The sequence below is a fragment of the Cynara cardunculus genome, assembly GCF_001531365.2.
Source record: "Cynara cardunculus var. scolymus isolate 2C chromosome LG 11, CcrdV1, whole genome shotgun sequence".
NCBI lineage: Eukaryota > Viridiplantae > Streptophyta > Magnoliopsida > Asterales > Asteraceae > Cynara > Cynara cardunculus.
The window spans coordinates 5001604-5025040 of NC_037538.1; the positions used below are offsets into that span (position 1 = coordinate 5001604).

Sequence of the window (23437 nt, forward strand, 5' to 3'; positions counted from 1 at the left end):
AAAATTATGATTGGTTGAATGCGGTTTGCACGGTTTGTACAAATTGAGTGGTTTGCATTTGATCGCTCCCCTATATATATATATATATATATATATATATATATATATATATATATATATATATATATATATATATCCAAATTCTCATTTTACATACTTAAATAAGAGATCGATGGTTATTGGTAGTTTGACGGTTATAACCATTAACGGCGAAGGTTAAAGAGAAGTTACAACTGAATATGATTTCTGAAACCAGCAAGTCAGCTTCGTCACTGAGCACACGTTTAGCGTTAGGCCCATTCAGCAATAAGTTGAAACTCACGTTTAGTGATAGATGAAGACCTTCAACGATCGCTGAAGACCCACATTAGCTATGGCTTGGTGATAGCAGAATACACACACAACTTACTGAAATTTCAGTCTTTAGAACTTTAGATTCGAAGAGGCTCAGTCTTTACCCGCTGATTGATCAACGGGACCACCGCCAAGGAGCTATGTTGCCCCTAGGACTTTGAAGGGGGCGCGCCCCTCTTGACCAACTTTTTATAAATAATATTTTAATTTTAATTTTATATTTAAAAAAACTTTCTTATGGAGTATTTAGTTTTTTTAATCATCCAAAAACATAGGAAAAATTACACAAAAGTCCAACTTTCTTGTTGGAAAATACTAAAATAACACGTTAATATCTAACGATGATGACCAACTTTCTAGACATTCCTCAGTTTTAGAGAAAAAAAAAAAATATATATATATATATATATATATATATATATATATATATATTAAAGAACCAAAATTATAAAACGAATATTTTACAAGACTTTGGATTTTTGTTTTTTTATAAGTTTTAATTTTCTTGATTCAAAGTCATTCAATTGAATTGAAAATTTCATCTTATTAACTTGATTTTGATGTATAATTTTATTGATATTTTTTTCTATGAAACAACACCGTATGAACACTACATGTTCATATATGTTGTTTCATTTATGAAGCAACACATACAAATTGGTTTTCACAGTTTCTAACTTTTAGACAGTTTTTATATGCAGATACTTCTAGGAAACAACACATACAGTGGAATTCAAATCTTTCACATATGCCAAGGTATAAAATCTCACATTGATTGGAGAAGGAAACAAAGGTTGTCTTGTAAGGACTTGATACCTTCTCTATCAAACGCATTTTAAAACTAAGTCCAGGTGTATAGATAAAGCGAACAATACCTGGTGCAGTTAGACTGGGATATTACACAAAGAATGATCAAATCTCTCAACTGTGAAATTTTGTTGAACCCAATCAATTCATTCCACAAACCAAACATCATCGAGGAATCTGATCAAAGAAATTTTATCATTCCAATTCCATCAAATTCCTATCAATTCTTACTAACACCTAAGCAAAACTTAGTAATCATATATATTCACTAATAATGTGCATGGGAATGTTTTGTAACAAAGCAAGACCAGCACTAGTTCCTTTTTCATATCCAATGCAGAAATAACTATATTATCTGACAAAAAGGTTATATTACTAGCAAACCCCGACCGGCCCTAACAGAACCCACCCCTTAAGAACCATATGTGAGGAGGCATTTCAGAGCTGACTCAACGATTGAGGCTAGCAAATAGGTTCAAGCCCGTCTCCAGCAAGATTCGAACTTGAACCTGTTGTGTATTTGAATAAAGTCGCTCCATCCTTTTGTCCACTTAGCTACACGTCCGAGGGCCGGAAACAAGTAAATTTTATTGTGAAGAAACTAACAGAATAACGAAATATGGATGGATAAGCCGTTAATTACAGTTTCATGCCAAAATAATAAGAATAATGTACAACAATAAATAGTACAGGAATGTATACATCAGCTGATGCTCAAAAGAACACAACTCATGCTTCCTAATGTTTTGATTCAGTTCCTGGTGAAAAACAAAATTTAACATAAAAACCCAAGTACCTCCAACCACTTCTCTTTGAGATGTCAACCATGCAGTTTGTCCTGCATATTACACAAATAACAGCACAAGTCAATTACTTCTGCTGTCAAAAGTTTTCGAATCGAAATTTTTGATTAACAAATTCAATACAATCGATAGTAGGAAAAAGATTACATCAAAAGCAATTTATACTCGTGTTACCGGAGGCAGACCTAGAATTTTTTTTTAAGTGGTGGCATATTTTGACTAATAAAAAATATCTAAATTTTTTTCTCATGATATTAGTATAGATCTGAGGTTGGTTCCTTGTCCTTACATAGAAAAGACCCATGCTAAAGTTCGGGTTACATATACTTTTAAAACATAAGAACACCAAAATTTAAGATAAAACAACAAATTTGACAACTATGGGACTCGAAACTGGTCTTTTGTACAAAAGCAGGAGCATTTATGCCATCTTAGCCATTAAAGTCTTGTGTTAACATTTCAGTTTCAAAAACTATATGGTGGCACCCAACAAAACATTACGATGGCACCCTTCAGAAACGTAATTTTTCTCCCTTACCACGGAACCATGAAGGGGTCGCCCGTGCCACCCTATCTATCCATGCGGGTTCGCCCCTGGTGTTTTTTTATCAAATTACTTTTTGATATCAAATTGTCTTGGAATTTTGTGGTTATGGAGGGATATTTTGCTTATTTGACTTATTTTTTACTCGTCCAACTTAGGGAATAGGGATGTGCCTTTGGTATCATATTTTGGCACCCCTATGAATTCTATTGTGCATGTCCCTTCTAAGAAGTCCCCCATTCTTTTGCAAAAATTGAAGCAAATCCCAAAATATAAACAACTTTTGCTAAGAGAGTTAAGGAAGATATGAAACCTGCAGCATTTGCATCAACTTTGGGTGCTGCTCCAGAAGCTGGACGAGTTTGTCCCGATCACCTAATAGATCCTACAAATAAGGCACATGTTCCATTAAAAAGAGATGAAAGAGAGAGAGAGACGGGTAAAGAAATGTTGCATATGGATAAGAGTGATAACCATCAGATTTGGCTCTTTTGGAAATTAACCTCATTCTTGCAAGAATGAGGGTTGTTGGACAAACAATGGAAATGTACATGCAAATGCAAATGCAAAATGATATTATACATTTCTACTTAATATTATTTGTACAAATTGCTTCTTCTTCCAAAAACTGAGTTTTCTCAATATTTTTTGAAAGAACAGATGGGTTGCTTGTAGCGAAAAAGCAGGTATGATGGTTCAAAAAGACAATCAATTTGTAATTAAATTATGTTAAAGGGTTGTTTAAAACGAAAAAGATTAAATAATATTAGAGGTGTTTGAATAAAAAGAATACCTGAATAGCCTCGGGGGAACTGAAAACGTGCTGTAGTGACAATGCACTAGCATCTTGCTGTTGATGGTTACTACTACTACTCCCTTGTTGATGCTGGACTTGTGGTTGGGGATCCAATCGATGTTGCTGTTGTTGCTGTTGCTGTTGCTGTTGCTGAGTATGTGGAAAGTTCTCTTGTTGCATTGTTTGATAATATACATGAGCCGGAGAACCTAGAGCTGGTTGAACCATCTGCAATTGCTGTACTTGCATCTGAACAGAAGAAGGCATGCCTTGCTCCGACTGTGTTGAAGCCGGAATCGGTGGCCTAAGATGCTGCGGTGGCTGGGGTGGCCGAGGGAGTTGGGGAGGCTGCAATGGCTGCAACTGAGTAAGAGGCTGTATGGAAGATAAAGCAATGGGAAAACTTTGTGAAAGATTAGAATGGTTTTCTCCCTGATTTGAGGGTGGATTAGTTCCATAAAGGTTAAAAGGAATCCCAGGCCTGTTAAAAAGCATCGGAGGCATCAATGGAGGTGGAGGATAAGAAGTAAGAAGTGCTCCAGATCCAGAAAGATTTGTCATGTTTGAAGGGGCAAAACCCTGCATCAAATCAGAAGATCCAATATTTGACTGACTATATGCTGACGATGGAGGTGTAGATGTTCGTAAAGATGATAAAGAAGCTGCTGCGGTATAAGGAGGTGGGGTAGGAGGAAGAGGAGGTTGAGGCCTCACAGACCCACCAGAAGAAGGGAGGGACGCCCTTGCATATTCAGAGTGAACCTGCTAATAACATATAATAAGTTATCAAATGAAAGATTTCGTGTAAATTATAGTTATGAACAAGATATGATAGAACCGTTTGATCTTCCTTACATGAAAGCCAGGGGGCAGTGGGGGCTGCACATCACGCATGGAGTTCTGGAAATGAGTCGACTGATTTGAATCCAGAGTTTTAGGATGTACGGGTGAGATGGTAGGTGGTGGGGGCATTGGAGGAAGAGGAGGTTGGGTCAACGGGAATTTTTGCTCATAAAATTCTTTAGAAGCAGCAGATAAAGATGCATTGCCAGCTTGGCCAAGACTGGTATTAGAACACAAAATAGGAGGCATCCTGCTATCAGCTAAACCTTGTGTCGATGATTTAGAGTTCTTAATGTTAGCTGAAGATGAAAAGCCAGAAGATTTCTCCATTTTAGCAGAGCTTAACGCACCGGAGGTCATCTGACCGTTTCTTGAATCCTCAGGCTCAAAATACTTTTTCTCTGAAGAAATACTTGGTTCACGAGTTAAAGACTTTTCTGGACGTGACACCGATATCCGCGATGAAAAATCGCTCTGATTACTTTCATCAAAATTTGATGCCAAAGGTGTACCCAAATGAGAAAGGTGACTGCTTTCATTGACATCGCTTTCAGTTTCTTCAACAATCGAATGAGGAGAATTTTGCTCATCAATGACAGATGCAGGTTGCTGTAAATTATCATCTGGCTGAGGAAACGGCAGTCCGTCATCAGATTCTGACTCTTCACCACCGAAGACTATATTGAGTCCCTGGAGATCGTCATCCAGATCCGGTCTCAACTGCGTAGATTTATTCATCTTTTCTGCATCTGGGTCATTTTCAGGAGGTGCGTTTTTCACTTGCATACTGCCCGCCATTCCTGCAGGATTCTGCCGCTCCCTTTCTCGAGCCATAAATTCATCGACATGAATAGAAGGTGGTCTCCCACTACTAGAGCCTATACGTGGAACTGCAATTACATTAGAACTAGTAGTACCATCAACATTTCTCTCTCTAGCAACATAGTCATCGACATGCATAGAAGGAGGCCTGCTAGTGTTGGGTTTCCGGAGCCTAAAGGTGTCCCTACGAGTAGGGCCCGAAGGAGCAGCAAACTGTCCAGAACCCCGAGAAAATGCACTTTGGCTCATATTCTCAGCAGGGGAGTTATCTACCCTGGGGCGCCTGCTTGCCCCCGCTTCCAGTGGGGTAAGTTTCCTTCTAAGAGATTGACCAGTCTGAGAGAACCTATCTCGCAAATTTTCAGGGCACTCCCACATAAACTTATCCGCATAGCTGTCTAAATTGTAATGTTCAACCCTGTCAATGCTAAAATTTGAAATCTTTTGTATCTTTGAAGGGCCTTGAAGTTCACTTGACAATGACTGAAAAATACTAGAAACAACGTCATCTGATTCACTTGGCCTTTGAAGCAAAAGCAACAGCGAGTTTGCATGTTCTTTAACCTGTATAACGATAATCATGCAATTTTCTATCATCTGAACCAATCTTTGTTCTTGCTGATGAGAAAAATGAGAAGACGATAAAATATACAGACCTGACGCGAAGTTGCATGTTCGTCATTGTTCAGCAAGGATGTCAACTTAAGCATGTACTTGATGTTATCCTCAGATGAGTTATCTGCACCACTTACACCACAAGGAATTCCAAAGAGGTATTTCACTGCATCAACCATCTTTAGGTTCAAGCTGCAAAAGGAGAGACATATTGTAAACATATTGAGAATAAAACATTTACTTGAAAAGATGATGATCCATGCTTAACTAACAAAAACAGAGGAGGAAAGAATCAAATGGTATAGCTCTCTCTAAGATGGAGATGAATTGTCATAAAAGGGTCAAGAAACAATATATATCTCATATTCTAGATATATTTTGACAAACTATATGTATTTCAGCTGACCCATGTTGCATAAAAGATAGGTAACAGCTTAGGTGCATCTCCACAAGAGGAAGATAATCCTATCTACTTAACTTGGCATAAGATTTCTTCAGTTTGATCGTTGGTTTAACCAATTATAGGTTGCATAAAATGAAGTCAAAATGCAGTATTGAATTTCTCTGATGAATAGTAAGTACCATTTAAGTTGCATGTTTTGAAAGATAACTGACCTCTTATCCATGCAAAAGCTTAAAGCTCCTGATGAAAGTGCCTCAACAGCCTCAATGGCAGATACTGATGGAACATCCTCCATTTCAATATAGTTCAATAAGGTTCTCCAGCAGAATAACAGAGGATTATTGTTCAATTCAAGAAGATCAAACTTCCCATCAATTACTTGTCTGCTCTCAGGTTCAGATTCTTCACCATACGATGATTGAACATGCAAGAAAACAGAGAGCAAGCCACTTCGACCTTCAGACGAGGAACCTAAATCTTTGAAGGCCAGAAGACAAGCAACTAACTCTCTTCCAACAGGTAGAACCTGTAAATTGAGAAGGGTTCAAAAGATGAAAGTCGTGTATGAAAATTAACCTTGCCAACAATATAATAAAAACATCAAAAAGAAGCACATCCTAGTATGCATCAAATAAATTGCTGATGCAGCATTCAAAAAAACTCTTCATGAAGCAGCCAAACGCAGTCTAAAAAAGGTACGCTCATTCTTATATCTTAGCTTCACTGGAACACATGTGAAATCAATAACAATCAAACAAAGAGAAGTCCCAACTTCTTAGAATCAAAGTGTCAGACTTGCTATCTAATGATTCCCTAATAGAAACCAGACAAAAACAACTTAAATTTGATGGCCTAGCACAGGCTCTGCCATTGCAGGGTCTGTAACCTGAACCTAATTTGGTTGAACAAGAGTTCCTATACCGAAATTTTCCGCCCCCGCAATGGCTGTGGGACCGGTGTGGTGGGGATACTCGGAGGGTGCCATATACCAAAAAAGAAGTTCCTATGCTGCTTTCATGGAGCACTCATATAGCTGGTGTAAATGATCACACACTTTTCCATTAAGATGAATCTGGATGATTTGATGTGAAAAAGATGCCTATTTTTCCCAAAAAGACAGCTGCGAAGTATAGTTAAGTAAATTGGAAAATGTATGAAGCAAATTGAAGGAAAAAACGTATAGGTGCTGAACATATAATTCAGCAACAATGAAAATTATATAAAATAAATACTGATTGATGTTAAAGAGCATGAGGCGCCAAGCACTATAGATTTTTGCAGTCATAAGATCTATTTGGCATAAACAATGTGTATATGTTACTCCAAAGATGGTCCAGATTCATCAGTTCGTTATGCAACCACCAAGAGAACCCAAGTTTGGACCTTACAATCCGCCCATCGTAAAAGCTTTCGTTGATGAAAGTAAACAATGAAGAGACAATAGCTAGAAAGCAGGCATGCCAGGCAGTGGTTTATGTGTGTTTTGTGCACGTGGAAGAAATCTTTCTTATCAACAATACTGCCCGTTTGTGCAGGCAAGCTGTGCTCCCACAAATGGCAAATAGAAGGATTCAAAAAACAACTAAATTAAACAGTCGATATGGTCTTCCCAGAGTCCACTTTGTTCCCACTGAGTGTGACTCGGAGGCATGTCCACACCTTGTTCCCTTGATGAAACTGATATCCAATAATCAGAAACCAAATAGAATTAAGTCTACAGACTAACGTCTCGACCTTCCTATGACTTGTTCCCATGAGCCATATAAGACCAAACATTCAAAGATCGACCACCTCTTAAAGGAAACAAGTGCAGAAGAATTCTAATTCCCATGAGAGCACTAAGGTCAAATATTGAATAATCAAATGCTACCACCAAAGAAAGCAGGTGTAGAGGAATACCAACCACCCAAAACATATTATACGAGTAATTCTTCACTTGCAGTTGTTCCTTTTTATTGTTTATTGCTTTTATTGTGTTCAAGCTATAGTTAGATGGTTCTCTCCTATTTTTCTTTGGGGGATTTAAATGTTACAATTCCTGTTTTATCCCAGAAATAAAATACAAACAAGACCGCCGATGTACCTTGATAAGCCTGAGAAGATGGAATAAAAGCAATGAACAATCCTCCTTAGTCAATATCTTTGCGTTGTGCCTAACAATATATATTAAAAGAATAATTATTCTCCATTGATATAGTTAGGCAAAAATATTACCCAAAAAAAGATATTCCAACAAAATGACTTTGATGCTCACCTATCAAGCCCAGAAGGTGAAAAATACGTCCTAGACTCAGATATTAGGGAAATGGACCTAGATGCAGGGATGCACCAACTAAGTTGAGGAAGTTTGGTAGAGCTCCTGTTCTCCAGCAATTGCTTGGCATCTGAGTTAAAGACATCAGCAGAACTTTTGAGCACTTTAGATATCATCTGTATAGCCCCTTCACTCAACAGTATAGGCTGTAAAAGAAATGGTCCATTATCATAAAATAATAAATAAAGATATGTTGCTAATTCATTATGAGGACGACTTTTAAAGCAACTTCATAAATTAAATAAAAACCTTCGCACATGGATGCTCAAGTAAGCTAGCAAGAAAATCAAGCAATCTGCAAACCTGAAACAAACAATCAAACCTCTCAAAACAACGCACAGATCTAGTCCACAAGATCGAAGGATTTTAACCGCTATAATAGTATTACTTTATAAGCATCTGTATCAGTTAATGTAGATGACTCCGCTAGCCATTCATCGATCCAGAGTATCATGGGCCGCAAGAGTATGGCAGCACTATCAGCATGTACACAAGCCATACGTATAATAAAAATCCGCAACATGTCTTGTATAACAACCAATGCCTGTTAAATGAGGTGTTAGCATCATGTGAAACTCATGAAACAATACACTAAGAAAATATCGGCATGCCTGTATAGTTTTTAAGACTTTCAGACACTAACCAAAGAAGAAAGGGTGCAATATATGACTTCCCATGTGAAGGAAGAGTTAAAAGCAAAAAGGAAAAAAGACTTGACAGATCCAATGTATCAAAGGAGAAATCACATACACTAATAGCACAATGTAAAACGATCTCCGCAATCTTGTGAAGCATTGGTGTCAACTGCCCAATGAGCTTCTCCTTGTGTCCAGCCTGTAAGTACCAGTTGATCTCTCTCTCCTTCTCAGGGCCTAATAGCGTTCCAACAGCCAACTGACGGAAGGTACTCAACATGGGCATTCCATTCTTCCAAAGTGAGGCGCCTTCATCAGGTAAAAGATCGTTCTAGCAGTGAAATGAACAAAGAAAACGTTACTCTTATTTACCCAAAATACAAAATAGAAGTTAACAATTGAACATACGATGATTCTTCAACTATGGTTATAGTTATAGTGTTCTCAGTAAATCTGGAAGAGAAGGCCACTTACCAATAGAAAAAGCAAACTGCAAGTTTCCTTTGGACCCATTGCCAACAATGAAGTAGCATGAAGACTGTCGAGAAGAAAATGAAAAAGAGTAGGAGTCCAACCATATACAGGCCAACAAGCAAGTGCGGAGGCAAGAAGATGGCATACAGCTTCAAATCGAAGTGCAAGATCAGGATAGGGGTAAGATAAATCAACTGCACAGGCGGCTAACTTGGGGCTGCAAAAGAATAACATGAGAAACTACACTCTACAATATAATCTCTGCTTTTCAAATATTGAATATCTCAAACTACCTCAGTTCTCGATGCAAATGTAGAAGAGCCTTCACGAGCTTTTTGTTTCTGTGTTGCTCCTTTGCCTCCTACAGAGAGAAAACTACAACTTAAGCACGGCGTTTGCAGTGAACTTTTCTCAAGCTGACAGACAACAGTAAGTTCTGAACAGCTATCCCAGGTAATAGCTGTAAAGAGAAGCTTATGTTGCATTGCCTTCTTTTGCACGTTTACTAAAAACCAGTTAGCCAAATGACAACTGTCCTATGATACCAGTACCAAGGAACGAGAAAATTATTCGATTGGGTAGATATACCTTTAACTTGTGCAACAGATTTATCAGCAGCGATAGACAAGGAACTAATAGGTCAACTACACTCTGCTCGCGATTACGTTCAAGCAATATATCCGAAGTAGTATTGCATTCTGTACCCTCATCGACAAGGTAATCTGCACGGAACAACAGAACATGTTGTAGGTTTTTTATACACAAAACATGACCAAAGTTTTCCATTAGAAACAGAACATTAGTAGCTATTTCAATAAAGAGAAGATTCTCAATTATAGACTAGAAAAAATGATTATAAAGTATCTAAAGCTAAAATACTTCCATCTCTAACCCTAAATTTGGTGCTGATTGAAGTAATAAGTATTCCTTTACTACATTAACTGACATCCATGACTTGGTGCACAGTGAAAATTGACATCATATAACCTGAAGAAACCAATGTGCCTACCAATACAGTAGGTGAAATTCCAAGCAGCCAATAGGATGCAACTCAAAGAAACAACCAGCAAATCCTCCAAAGTGGGGCTTGTGTTAAAGGCCTCTTCGCCTTTCTTGCACATGTGCAAGCACATAGGTCCACATTTCTTCCCCTCCCCCTTTCATCGGTTAAATTAAGATTTTATTTGGAAAGCCAAATGACATCAGGTCATTTAGCAAAATTCTCAAAGATGACTCAAATACAAATTCATTGCACGTTCAAAATTTCCCATACTAACCATAGTTGTTTGAGGACTTCTCAAGCATCAGCTTGCAATTGATAACAACTGCATGAATAACCATTACAGCACCTTCATCATATAAAGCACCGGCAACAACCTTCATCAACCAAATGCTTGTTAGCATGGTTGTTTTTGTATCATAAAAGTGTAATTATGCAAAATAGAAAAATAAGAAAATAAATTAGCAATCATGCACCGAATTATCTGAGATGAAGTTCAAGATCCGGAAAGTTGTCATCAGCTGAGCCACAGAGGAATCGCGAAGAGTAAAACCAAGAAACCTTGACTCAGTAATAGGTTTCCCTAATAGATTATCAATCACGTTTCCATCATAACTTCCAGAAACATCGCCAACAACATTATCAACGTCCATTTCATCACAGGCTAGAATGTTTGTCGCTGCCATGTGTGCATCTCCTCCAGAAGCTAACACTGCAGCATACCGCAGAAGGCCAATAGCCCCGTTCTTATGATAAACCACACCACCGTCTATCAATTCCAAAAGCCTAGTAGGAGCATCTTTTCTGTTGGACCCAGGAGAGGAAGAATGCAAGGCCTTGTGAAGTTCCTTGGCATGTTCAATCCAGGAGCTCAGAGATGATGCCGTGGAATCAAGAACAATGACTTCAAAAATCTCAACAGCAGAGTGAAAGATGGCAAGATTCAGTGGTGAATTTCCTGCAGGTGACAAATATTGTTGAGCAACTATCAATATGAAGAACTAGCAAACAAGTACAAGGAGTATTTCCAAAAGTGCCACAAAGGAACTACCGCTATTCACAGAAACTGGTTCCAATTCTTTGACAGAATGCAATGCAGCAATCAAAACTGAGATAGCCTGAAAACATAAATAAAGAGCGGTCATCATGAATGCTTGAAGATTGTAGTACCACATAATTCAAAAGATAAAAACGAAGTTGAAAAGAAACATTAAGAAATATTTAGTTTTCAACCAAGGAAATGCCAAAATAAGGTAGGTAGGATAGCAGTTATTAAAGCAATAAAAGAAAGCACATGCATGTTGATGTTAAGCTCACGAAATTACACAACTATAACATCAACAATGGGGTCACCTCTGGAAAATGTCCTATAGCCAACAAAGCCTGGCGCCCACAATCAGACCTGCAAATCATTTTGAAATGCATTAACCACTTATGTTTCGTGTAGGAAGTTTAATATCATGCAAAGGGATTAACCAGTCGCACCTGGAAAGACAGCAAAGCTCCCATAAACCCCATAGAAGTTCTTCAGAATGCTGTTGTGATGTAATCAGACGATCTATCACGTTCATCTGAAAGAAGAAGATAGGGGGAAAGATGCAAAAAAGGGGAAAGACAAGAAAATAGTTTTAAGGAAAAAGAAGAATCATTAGAACAAATAAAATAAAGAGGATACGATACTAACCACCCTCAAATGTGTCTTCATAACCATTCCAATTTCACGTGGACGACAAAAAAAGCCCTTGGATATCAAGACAGATGCATAACGAAGAGGAATGGACTCTTGCATCCTCAAATCAGATCCTCTTAGAGCAAGAATTACCGTCGTCGAAAGCTCAGGGTCAAGCAGAAGGAACATTAAGCCTGATCAAGCAACAATATAATGAGAATGTAGCACTAAGGGGGAAAAAACATGATATAGTAAGCATAAGGTATAATCTAACAAACCTGAGCGACAAAAAACAAGTGAAAGAATTATGGATGCAATGTATGATGTGATATCCATAAACAAATCCATAGCATGCCCCACTTCAGAGCGCAGTGTAGAAGATGATAGAAGTGCTGCAGACAGAGGAAGAAAACCCCTTTCCTGTGTGGCATGATTAATTTGAATAATCAATCGTCTGGAAATACAAGCAACGAACAAGAAAGCAGAAACAAGGACTTCCCAAATAAAAACATAAAAATAACAATGAAAAGGAATGTTTATATTTTAAAACTCTCAGGGAGTTTTGTCATGCTATATGATTAACCAACTATCGATTTTATTGAACTTGTAAGTAAAGGCAATGAGAGATATGACCAAATTTATTGCAGCAAAGTCGGGCATTATATGGTGGGAAATTAACAAGCAGGGCCAAATGTCTGTCTGTATACATACTTATGAACAAGATTGTGTTTGTGTGCGTGCACCAGAAATATCCCTCACCCCCGTTCTTAGTTTGAACAATTAGTATATAAGTGCAGGAACTTTCCTGTTATTTTCTTTTAAGTCATTAGCTGCTAAAAAAACCAGACTGTACTATGAAAAAAGAATCACATATAAAATGGAATATGGTTACTCCCGAAGTGATCTCTCCCCAGAACCTCTCTTAACTGTTTCTCATTCCGTCTACTATATCTAACATGTGTACACACCAATTAAGCAGAAACAAACATCATACCTTAAGAAGAAAAAGCAGGTGCGAGTCAATATCCTGATCTGAAAAGCGACAATTTGACAAAGTAATCAACCTGCTAGTAGCTTTGTATGACAAAAGACCATCCGTTTCACCAAAAATCAGTGATCTGCTTGTGCATGCGACTGGAGAAGGATCTTCAACTAGTGCCCTAGAAGTTATTAATTTCTGCAGCAACATTTGGTCAGAACATAACAAATAAACAACTGTGCCATGTAAGGTTAATTACAATGGATAACTAGTAACAACAATAAGCACTATTTGGCATGCTTTAGTTAGAAACCATATAAACGTTTTTTTAGTAGAGGGGGGAGGGAGTAGAGAGGAGACGCAACAAACAGTGGTAGAAGAAAAAAGAATAGCATAAAAACTCACAAGAAGCTTTTTGAGTTGGAGTTTAGCACTTGCAAGCATGTCCATAGTGATGGACACAACATTACCAACAGAAGAAAAACCTCCCAGCACACGTAGTACAGCAAACTGTATGCATGTCCAAATTAAGTGGCGTCAAATGCTTGCTAACAAATCTACAAGAACCGTCCAATGTCACACTATCTCGCAAAAAGATAAAAGAAGATAAATAAATAAACCTCATATCTTGAAGCAACTTCATAAAAACGCATCCGATGGAGAATGTAGGTGGCAAGAGAAGCAATGTCATGACGCTGTTTTTGCATTACCAACTTAAGTAATTGATTGTAACCTTCACTGATGCCAACAGGAATCTTATCATCTTCCCGAGGCCACCAACCTAGGAATCCTTCACACCCAATAGAATTCCTAGTGGCCTGCTCCACAACTCCAAGAAGCATTAGTGTAGCAGCACTAGAATGCTCATTTTTGCAAAAGATGTCACAAAGCTGCTTCATTCCCCCACCATTAACAAAGTTGAAGCAACTCTCTTTACAAGAACACAATAGAAGCGCAGCACTCAGCCATGCCATGAGAAGCTTGCTCTGAGAAACAAATCAGAACTTTACTGGATGAGTGCTAAAAGGTACTTAGAATAGAGTAGAAATGCATACATTAATTAGGAAAAACTAGAAGGGGAGAGAGTAAATAACCTGTGGAAGCTGAGCACGTACGAAACTTTCTGAATTACACAAAGTGTGATAGTGTTGCCTTAAAGTATCCACCAACTGTTTGGAAGTAACCAAATCACCCTCAGACTCAAGAAAAATGTTCTCTGTCAAACTTTCAGGCAATGAATTTTCTGTGGTAGTCTGAAGGCTGCTAAATATATCAAGGAGATCTTTTCTGACTTGACTAAGGTCACGATAAGATTCTCCACGATCAACCAATCCACCCTCTGTAAGTTGTTCATGGCTTGCAGATGCACATTGCAAGCTTTGAGTTGAATATGTGGTTGCCGTAGTTACAAGAGAATTAACAACTGTATTCAAAGCATCTCCTGCATTTGGCATCTCTAATATTTTAAAAGATAGCTGTAGAACCTGCTTCATCTCAACTGATAAATCTGATGCAATGGGTAAAAGAGACAGTGACTTCAGAGGGTAAATGGGTTCCTCGATGGCCGACTTGACAGGATTTAGTGCAGTAGGGAGGTCTTCAAGGTTGCCCTCAACAATGGACACTGTGTTTGTCAAAGAGCTGTCTAGATCAACTTCTATGTTGAATTGCCCTAGATCTTCCCCAGTGTTTCCATATATGACCAAGCTAAGACTGCGGTAACTTCCCCTCACAACCAAATGACTTGTTACAAGTGCCTGAAATAATAAATGTATTTTTCTTATGAACTCAAGAAAATGGACCAGTTCCTTTAATATATACACGACATGAAGCACAATAAACATAACAGAAATAAATTGCCACCAGATCCACTGCATAAAAGAGACCAACAAGCACATGAGGAAGCAACTTTGGATCATCAAAAGCCTATTGGTTCCCATCATATGGATTCAATACACTTGCATATAAAACATTTAGAAAAATACAGCCCGGCCCTTCATTAACAAGTTGAAGACAATGAATATGCTAGAAGCTATATTATAGATAAGCAATAACAATGTAGCAAATTAAGCTTTGTATACATAAATATAATGTCTAAATGAACATGAATTTAGAAGTAGAGTCAGATGCTAGTATGTATTGCTTCAAGAAAGTCATCTCTGCTTTAATATCCTTTGTAGCTATTAAGCAAAAGTCTGAACAGCCAACAAGAACATCAAATAATATGTGGGCATAAAGGTTGCATTATGTTTCGTAATTTCTTCATATGAAGCACTTTGAAATTATTCTCAAGTTGAAATAAAAACTCCAAACAGAATCTGATGTTTCGATATATATATATATATATATATATATATATATATATAGAGAGAGAGAGAGAGAGACTCTATGCACAAACAGAACATATGAAAGATTAATTTTGGGGGTGAAAACCAAAAAGAAAAAGAGTCAGGGATAAAAGACGTGACTAATGTTGATGCACCAGCACAGATTCACATATATACACAAGACACAGAATGACAGAAGACAGAGAGTATCAAAATTTCAACAAGGGCATTTCAACAGGCATCAGCCAACTAAATATTTTAGGTTCCATCATCAAAAGAACTTATATTGAATACCTCAACTTCCAAGATATTTGAAGAAGAAGGAGAATACAGAAAAGGCTGACATAGCCGCCTAAACCTTGTCTCCCCTTCACAATGAACAAAAACCTCTAAAGCAAATGAAGGAGGTGAAGTGGCCCTGTACAGAAGCATAAAAGGGATCATAAGCAAAAAGGCGAAGAAAAATGAATGTAAGAACTAGTTTACAAGAATCTCAAAGCACCTCACAAGGGAATGATTTATTACAATTCAAAGGTTGAAACTAATCAACTTCTCCTAATGGCATAGGAGGGGAATAAAAATACATGTAAATCAAGGCAACAACTCATGGAACCTAATTTCACAATTGCATGCAGGATAAGCAGGAATATGAAGTTTCTTTTTGGATTGTTGGAAGAGACTAACAGAAAAGAAGTGATGTATAAATTGGCTCAAGTGTAAATATTCTATTAGGGCACAAATAAGTAGGTGGCTTTGATCCAGTGAAGAGTAGCTTTTAGTTCTACGTCCCTCTTAAAAACTAGGCCCTGGTGAAAACACAAACTTCTCCATTACTTACTCCCTTTGTCCTAGAAAAAAGTTCACGTAATGTTTTTTCATCCTAAAAAGTTCCATTTGAAAATTTAACATCAAGAAAAATGTGATATCTTTTAACAGATATAATTGCCTAAACATCAGGATTAGCTGAAGCATAACACAGCCTAGGTGGTTCATGAATAACGAGAGAAATATTAAAAAGGTAAGTCACATATGTTGCATATTGTACCCCATAAGTGTTACTGCTGGTGACAACGAGGAAGAGCTCTGCTCAAGGAACTCACAAGCGCTGACTATAACAGGTTCAGAAAATATCACCTGCAAAAAATTGAAACATTTGGTACAACTCTCTTTCAATAAAAAAAAAAACATATAAGTTTGACACTCATCTCAAATACTAATGGAAAACACATCCACACTCATCTCAAGTACTAATCTGAAACAACATCCTAGCTATTGATCTTTGAAGTCTCTTAAGATCCCAATCTTAACACTGAGATGTGATCAATAATGTGTCCCACTGACCTTGACAAACAAAGCCTTTGACCCTTAAATAATATATCGTTCCAGCAAAGGAGTTTGATCAGATTAAATAAGCAGATACTAATTGGATTCATTGGTATGATTCCTACCAAAATATTTGTGATCCTTTAATATTTAATTGGTCACTACATTAACATCATGGCAAATTGCAATTTCCAACTAATGTCCACCACCAATTTATCCATCCTCACCCAAGATACGGCTATCATGAGTCTGTTAAACACACCAAATGACTAAGCAAAAAAGCTTTGAGTTCACTACCACTATGCTATCATGAGCCTGTTATTGGTTAATGTCACTGCATTATGTTTGTAGTATGATAACGGGAATGTCCTTTTTCTTGGTAGTGAAATGAGTAGAACTGATAGGAGCTTCTAGATGGCATTGCCAACTAAACCAATGTTGATATATCATGAACCAGTAATTCTTAATACATATGCCAATTCAAAATAGTTTTGCTATTTGCTTTTGAAAGAGATGTGTGAGGCTACATTTTTCATATACGATATTTGTATTCTCATATTAGACTAAATCATTCATGATATAATAAATGATTTACATAACGAAATTTATGATAAAGCAAAGAATACAAAATCAAAACAAGTTAAGAAAGCCGAATGCTTGCCTATTAAATAAAAATAAGTAGGATTAGAATAACAAGATCCATACAGCCATACCTCATCAACATATTCATCAAGGTGCGCATGAGCAAATGTCTGCGCGAACAACACAGAAGGTTCGGGACGGCCCATTGAATATTACTGCATGGAGGTCCTCCCGCTGAATAATTCCTGCTTGTACGCACTCATAATACTCATGTGAGCAACATAAGAATCCAGCAGCAGTCTTAACTTAAGTGAAGGCTTTCTTAAAATCTATGGTGTTACAGCGGTCAGGACTGTGATTTCATATAGTGGTATCGCAATGTAAAGAGGTGATACAGCAGTTCAAATAATAATTAGAATTATAAATATACACACCCGCATAGTCGCATATCTATACACATACGTAAGGGGATAATCAAATGAGAACCACAAATAGGTTGAGAACCATGAGAACCAGTTCTCATATGTTGTTTCACATTTTGAAACAATGCATGTGACAATACAGTGTTGTTTCACAGTGGGATTATTTTTAATGCTTATTTTTAGTATTTTTCTGTTTCACATTGTAAAACAACAATGTACATTCACATACATTGTCTCACAATGTGATACAACACATGATCGATGGTTCTCACGGATTTCAACCTTTTTAAGTTCTCATTTGATTATGCCCATATACATGTGTATAAAAATGTGTGTATTTTGGCAGTCAAAAGTCAATCTAGTAGTGATTAAAATTGTATATTAATATTCATGCTTATGCAGCTAAATACATGCTCACAATTAAAAATAATAAATAAAGTCTAGTTTGACTTATAAAGTCAACAAACGAAACTTGAGCTTCCAGATTTTTAAGTTCATATTGATTTTTAAGTTGCAAATAGCCCTGGTAAAGTCTTAAACAGCAAAGCATTCTCTTATTTATAAAGAATAGTGTCAACACCGTCAAAACAAAACCATTTTGTTGGTACTCTTATAGTCTTATCCTGTAAGTTAAATAGGTGTGCCTTCATCTACTATAAACCACAAACAGGTTCCATCAAATAATGCAACGTGGAAGTGAAAACGTAACAAAATAAAGTATAATTGATCGCTTCCATGAAGAAAAACTCCAATTCCACTTTGGATGTCATATTATCAACTTCAAGGTTACATAGGATTCTAATGTTTTTAAGAACACTTGTTAAATACATCAAACAATATGACAACTACAACGTACAGGACAATGTCGATGTCAAATTTGCAAGATTATTGTTCTTGCAGAGTAACAGGTTTGACATCAAATATAGACATGGATTCTTTTCCGGAAAGAAAGGAGTAGCAGACCCACCTTCTAAGATATAATTCAATATCGACAAACCCTCAATGGTGACAAAGAAAGGAATTGCATTCAGATTGTGATCCTTCAAGTTAAAAGAAACTAACCCATTACAAATCAAGTAGAAACCAACTAATTCCATCATACCATGTTCAGTTGAAAATAATCAAAAACAATGATTCCGTATTAACTCGGAATAAAAAACAAGGGGCAAAGTGATTGGGTGGAATGGGGAAAATCTAACACATCAAAGTACAGTAAAAACAATCACAGTACATAGACGAATAACAATGGAATTGAATAAGGAAAGAAACAGCACCTGGTAGTTCTTGGTGAGCGATTCAAAATCGTTGAAGTTAAAAGGAGCGAGAAATTGGGTTGAGGGGGTGTGGCGCGCTCAAACTCGATTGAAAAACCCAGGTGCGCCCTAACTCCGTTTGGTTTTTGACGTTTTCCTCTTTCCTTTCTTACTCGGACACGGTTTCGATTTGATGATAGGGGCCCTTACGTCATTTTTCAACCCCATCCAGCCCTCCTCCTTACCTCTATTTTTAAATTTACATTTTATTCTACTATAATTAATTAATTAATTTATTGTATATCTCTTTCTTTTAAATTCTTTCATTTTATACATCTATTAAATTAACATACATAATCGTATATTAATTAAAATATGTTCATAAAATATATTTTTATTTTAATAAGTTACACTTTTATAATCGTCTCGTCGTTAATAAGAAGTTGTTAAAACGTCACATTGCAAATGTGGTTGCTAACCTTGTTTCGGTTATACACCAATCGTGAAAATGGAGAAAAAATTATCAACGTGTTTGATTGTTCTTCCGTCTTCCATGAGATATTGAAAGGGAGAGCACCGAAAGTATCCGTCAGTGGTAACCATTACAATTTAGGATATTATCTTACAGATGAGATATACCCTAATTGGGCTTAATCAGGCTACACTCCCATGTCAATTCCATTAAATCAGTCATTAAAATATCGACTATTTGCAAATAAACAATAGGTTGTCATAAAAGACGTAGATATGGCATTTGGGGTGCTGAAATCACGTTTCGCTATTATTTACGAGTCATCTCGTATGTGGTGCAAAAAGACAATTGCATAAATAATGCGAGTATGCACAATCATGCACAACACGATCGTTGAAGATGATATAGAAGATGATGTTAACTTTATTATAACCATGCCTCCATTATCTCATAACATACTCTATGAGTACGAAAACGATCTCCAAAATCACATACAACTACGTAATAAACCAACAAGTCATTATTTACAATTAGGTTTGGTTGACGAGACTTATGGGCCGTTTACCAAACACTTACCCCGTAAGTGCTCATTGGTAAAATTTAACACTATTGTTTACGTACCGGGTAGATTTTAGTCTACCAAAACGACATCCTATGCAACAATTTACCCGGTAAGCGCTTACCGTGGTAAAAGGCGTCGCCCTCACTTACGGGGTAAGATTCATGGTACTTGTCTCGCTCTTACCTGATAAGATTTTTGGTGCTTACCATATTTATCCGGTGAGGTAACATGACTTGGTAAGTACTTACTCGGGTAAGTGTTTGGTAAACGGCCCCTTAATAAAGATTCGGAGAAGAAGAAAACGACGATTAATGTAATGTTTTTACTTTGTATTTTAGTTTAACGTTTTAGCATATGGTAAACAATATATTTTTAAATTAATATTATAACATTTATTAAATCGCGTATGTTTTTTTTTTTTTGACAAGTAAAATACATGTAAATAAATTAAAATACATGAAAACATCAAAAAAAAATTATTGTTAATATACTATTTGTGTACCCGCGCAATGCGGTGGGAGCCGTGAATTTTAACGATTTTGAAGTTCAACTGGTTTTATAAAATGAGATTTAACGATGATATAGGTTACACATGGTTTTTACATATTAATACAATTTGAATAAATAAGAGTTATGGTTTCAATTACAGATTATCGATGAAAAAAATTGTATGACAGTTTAAAATCCAATATATTTAAACGACTCCACAAATGTGTTCGATTCACACCAAAAGCAAATAACCAAGAAACTTGAGTTTTAAGATAAACACTCAAAACCAATAAAGAAAACTATAAATTTAATAGATTATAAGCCATGAAAAAACCAAAAAATATGAGTTTTATAATGAAATTTCAACTGTACCCTATTTCTTGTTCATAAACTCGTATTAAGATTGAATTAATACATGTATATATATATATATATATATATATATATATATATATAAAACTCAATAACATATTAATTCAGAACATATTATATAATGCATTTTGGACAGCCTAAGCCTAACCCCAAAATATATAGTATATATATATATATATATAACTATAAAAGTATAAATCGTAAATATTAAAAATATTTTTTCACAGTATGTATAATATATAATAATATAATTAAGTCAAAAACTATTCAATATTGGACTCATTTCGAAGGTATTAAAGAGACGATTATAATAGTGTAACTTGTTAAAATAAAAATGTATTTTTTAAACATGTTTTAATTGGTATACGATTATGTATATTAATTCGATAAAGATTTAAAATGAAACATTTAAAAGTAAAGAACATAAAGTAAATTAATTAACTAATTATAGGGGTATAAAGTGTAAATTTAAAATTATAATTAAAAAAATCGGTTGTGAGAGAGTGAGTGTATGTGAGGAGAGGAGGGGTGAAAAAATGTATAAATGATATCTTGGTCATTTAGTATTTTAAGACTTTTGCTAAATTTGCTTTATAAGATAGTATAGATAATTTGATAAAGATTTAAAATGAAACATTTAAAAGTAAATGACGTAAAGTAAATTAATTAACTAATTATAGGGGTATAAAATGTAAATTTAAAATTATAATTAAAAAATCGGTTGTGAGATGGTGAGTATATGTGAGGGGGTGAGTGCATGTGAGAAAATAAGGAGGTGAAAAAGTGTATAAATGGTATATTGGTAATTTAGTATTTTAAGACTTTAAGAATTTTGCTAAATTTGCTTTATAAGATAGTATAGATTAAAATTATAATTTAAAAAAAATCGGTTGTGAAAGGATGAGTGTATGTGATGGGGTGAGTGCATGTGAGGAGAGAAGGAGGTGAAATAGTGTATAAAATGTATCTTAATCATTTAATATTATAAAACTTTAAAACTTTTGCTAAATTTGCTTTATAAAATAATATAGATAATCACAAACATTTATTCATTGAAAAAAGAACATTTCATATATTAAAATAAATATTTTTTAATTAATTTATCTTACTTTATAATAAATATTTAATTAATAAATAAATACTTTTCTCGCTGCCGCTGCTCTCTTCCCCTTCCCGTCGCCACTGCTGTCCCTTGCCCTCCTCTTCCGCCGTAGTCGCTGCTGCTCTCTTTCTCTTCCCGTCGCCGGCGCCGTTCATTCCCGTCTCCATCAGGTAACTTGCTATTGAATAATCATCAAATCTTCACTTCTGTTATACCTTCACTTTTTTTTTTTTGCAAAACACAGAGATTTATTTAGGGTTTTTTGATTCATTGGCCATTGTAAAATATCACACCTCACTTTGTTGCCTTACGTACATAATTCATTGTAAAAGATGAGTTTGTTTAAGGGCAAGTTTGAGCATACCAGATGAGTTAGAGAATATTATGCCCCTGAGGTTGGTATGGTTAGCATTTTATCATACAAGTTTTATTCAGTAGCATATGAAAACGTCATGTTTAAAATGAATATGTAATTCGACATGATAAAAGCTTACATAGGCATTGTCACAATCAAATTTTAATAGCAAAGAACTTTGAGCTTGATGACCAAAAAAGTGGCAGATCCTTCTTTTTTTGGTTGAACATTCACATACAGTGAATTATTTACAAACCATTACGATGGAAATCAGAATGGCATCCTAAGCCACACCAAATCCAACTAACCAGAACAACAAAACTATAGTAATAAATTACAGAGTAAGACAATCAGTATAACCATAAAATGTTAATGGGTCATCCTTTCTCCAATGCATAACAAGTGAATGAGTGACTAAATTTCCTGTTGTGGCTGCTTTACAATAAGGATCTTTTTTGTTATCACATATGTTAAAAAACACAACAGAAACTACCCATAATTTTTAACATTGTTATATACTTCTTCGTTTCAATTCTCTAAAATGTTTTTGACAGTGTCTCACATGTCACCCTTTTGATCTATCTTGATTTTCATGAGATTCATCGAGCAAAAAATTATTCTAAAAACAAATTAGGTCAACTATTTATCTTTCTACAACCTACAGTTTATTGCCATCAATATAAATGTTGTTGTTGGGAGTATAGCAACATTGGCCAATAGTTTATGAATGACTGGACCTTTGCTTTTAAACATGGAGTAACACATCTAATGATGAAAATTATATGGTTTTAATATTCTTGATCATCACTTGGTGATATGTTTGGAATAGCAAAGAGATATGTTACCGTATGTCGATGCACAATGAATTCTTCCTTTTATAAATTTGATTGTCTGTTTTATCTTTGAGTTCTTTGGATAATGCATATATGTTATGTTGTTAGTTTTGTCATATGATGGCTGCCATACTGTAATAAAAATACAGACTTAACATATAAGTAGTGGAACAAACACAACAAATCCTCTTATATTTGTGGAAGCTTTAGAGAAGATGATTGAGGTTCCAACTCAACAAATGATGCTCTGTTCATAAGTTATCAATTCTCTTTCTGTTCTGTTGAAG

At 35.8% G+C, this 23437-nt stretch overlaps 1 protein-coding gene across 3 annotated transcripts; it reads right to left on the bottom strand.

Moving 5' to 3' along the window:
• Positions 1 to 1791: 1791 nt before the first annotated feature.
• LOC112521223 lies at positions 1792 to 19087 on the bottom strand. Of its 3 annotated transcripts, none has more exons than XM_025129950.1 (29): positions 18987 to 19087; positions 17422 to 17535; positions 16431 to 16519; positions 15680 to 15803; positions 14153 to 14815; positions 13679 to 14044; positions 13464 to 13568; positions 13074 to 13256; positions 12358 to 12499; positions 12095 to 12273; positions 11896 to 11981; positions 11764 to 11812; positions 11462 to 11528; positions 10887 to 11368; positions 10688 to 10787; positions 9999 to 10132; positions 9704 to 9771; positions 9411 to 9627; positions 9052 to 9267; positions 8690 to 8845; positions 8551 to 8604; positions 8242 to 8447; positions 8071 to 8140; positions 6200 to 6513; positions 5626 to 5776; positions 4160 to 5533; positions 3302 to 4066; positions 2822 to 2893; positions 1792 to 1999 (listed from the first exon to the last, which is right to left on the bottom strand). In XM_025129950.1, exons 2-29 carry the CDS (start codon positions 17494 to 17496, stop codon positions 1982 to 1984), a joined length of 6525 nt encoding a protein of 2174 aa, XP_024985718.1. In that variant the 5' UTR covers positions 17497 to 17535; positions 18987 to 19087; the 3' UTR covers positions 1792 to 1981. The 3 variants fall into 3 exon arrangements, with proteins under 3 accessions (XP_024985718.1, XP_024985716.1, XP_024985717.1); XM_025129948.1 differs by having other exon boundaries at positions 3302 to 4069; XM_025129949.1 differs by lacking the exon at positions 18987 to 19087 and having other exon boundaries at positions 3302 to 4069; positions 17422 to 17830.
• Between the last annotated feature and the right edge of the window lie 4350 nt (positions 19088 to 23437).

Excerpts from the sequence above, each read along its gene's own strand:
- LOC112521223 (XM_025129948.1), bottom strand. The coding sequence starts at position 17,496 with ATGGGCCGTCCCGAACCTTCTGTGTTGTTCGCGCAGACATTTGCTCAT. Across the intron at positions 10,133-10,687 it reads GAAGTCCTCAAACAACTATG|ATTACCTTGTCGATGAGGGT; the intron begins GTTAGTATGGGA and ends TGTTCCGTGCAG. Across the intron at positions 2,894-3,301 it reads GTTCCCCCGAGGCTATTCAG|GATCTATTAGGTGATCGGGA; the intron begins GTATTCTTTTTA and ends CCTTATTTGTAG.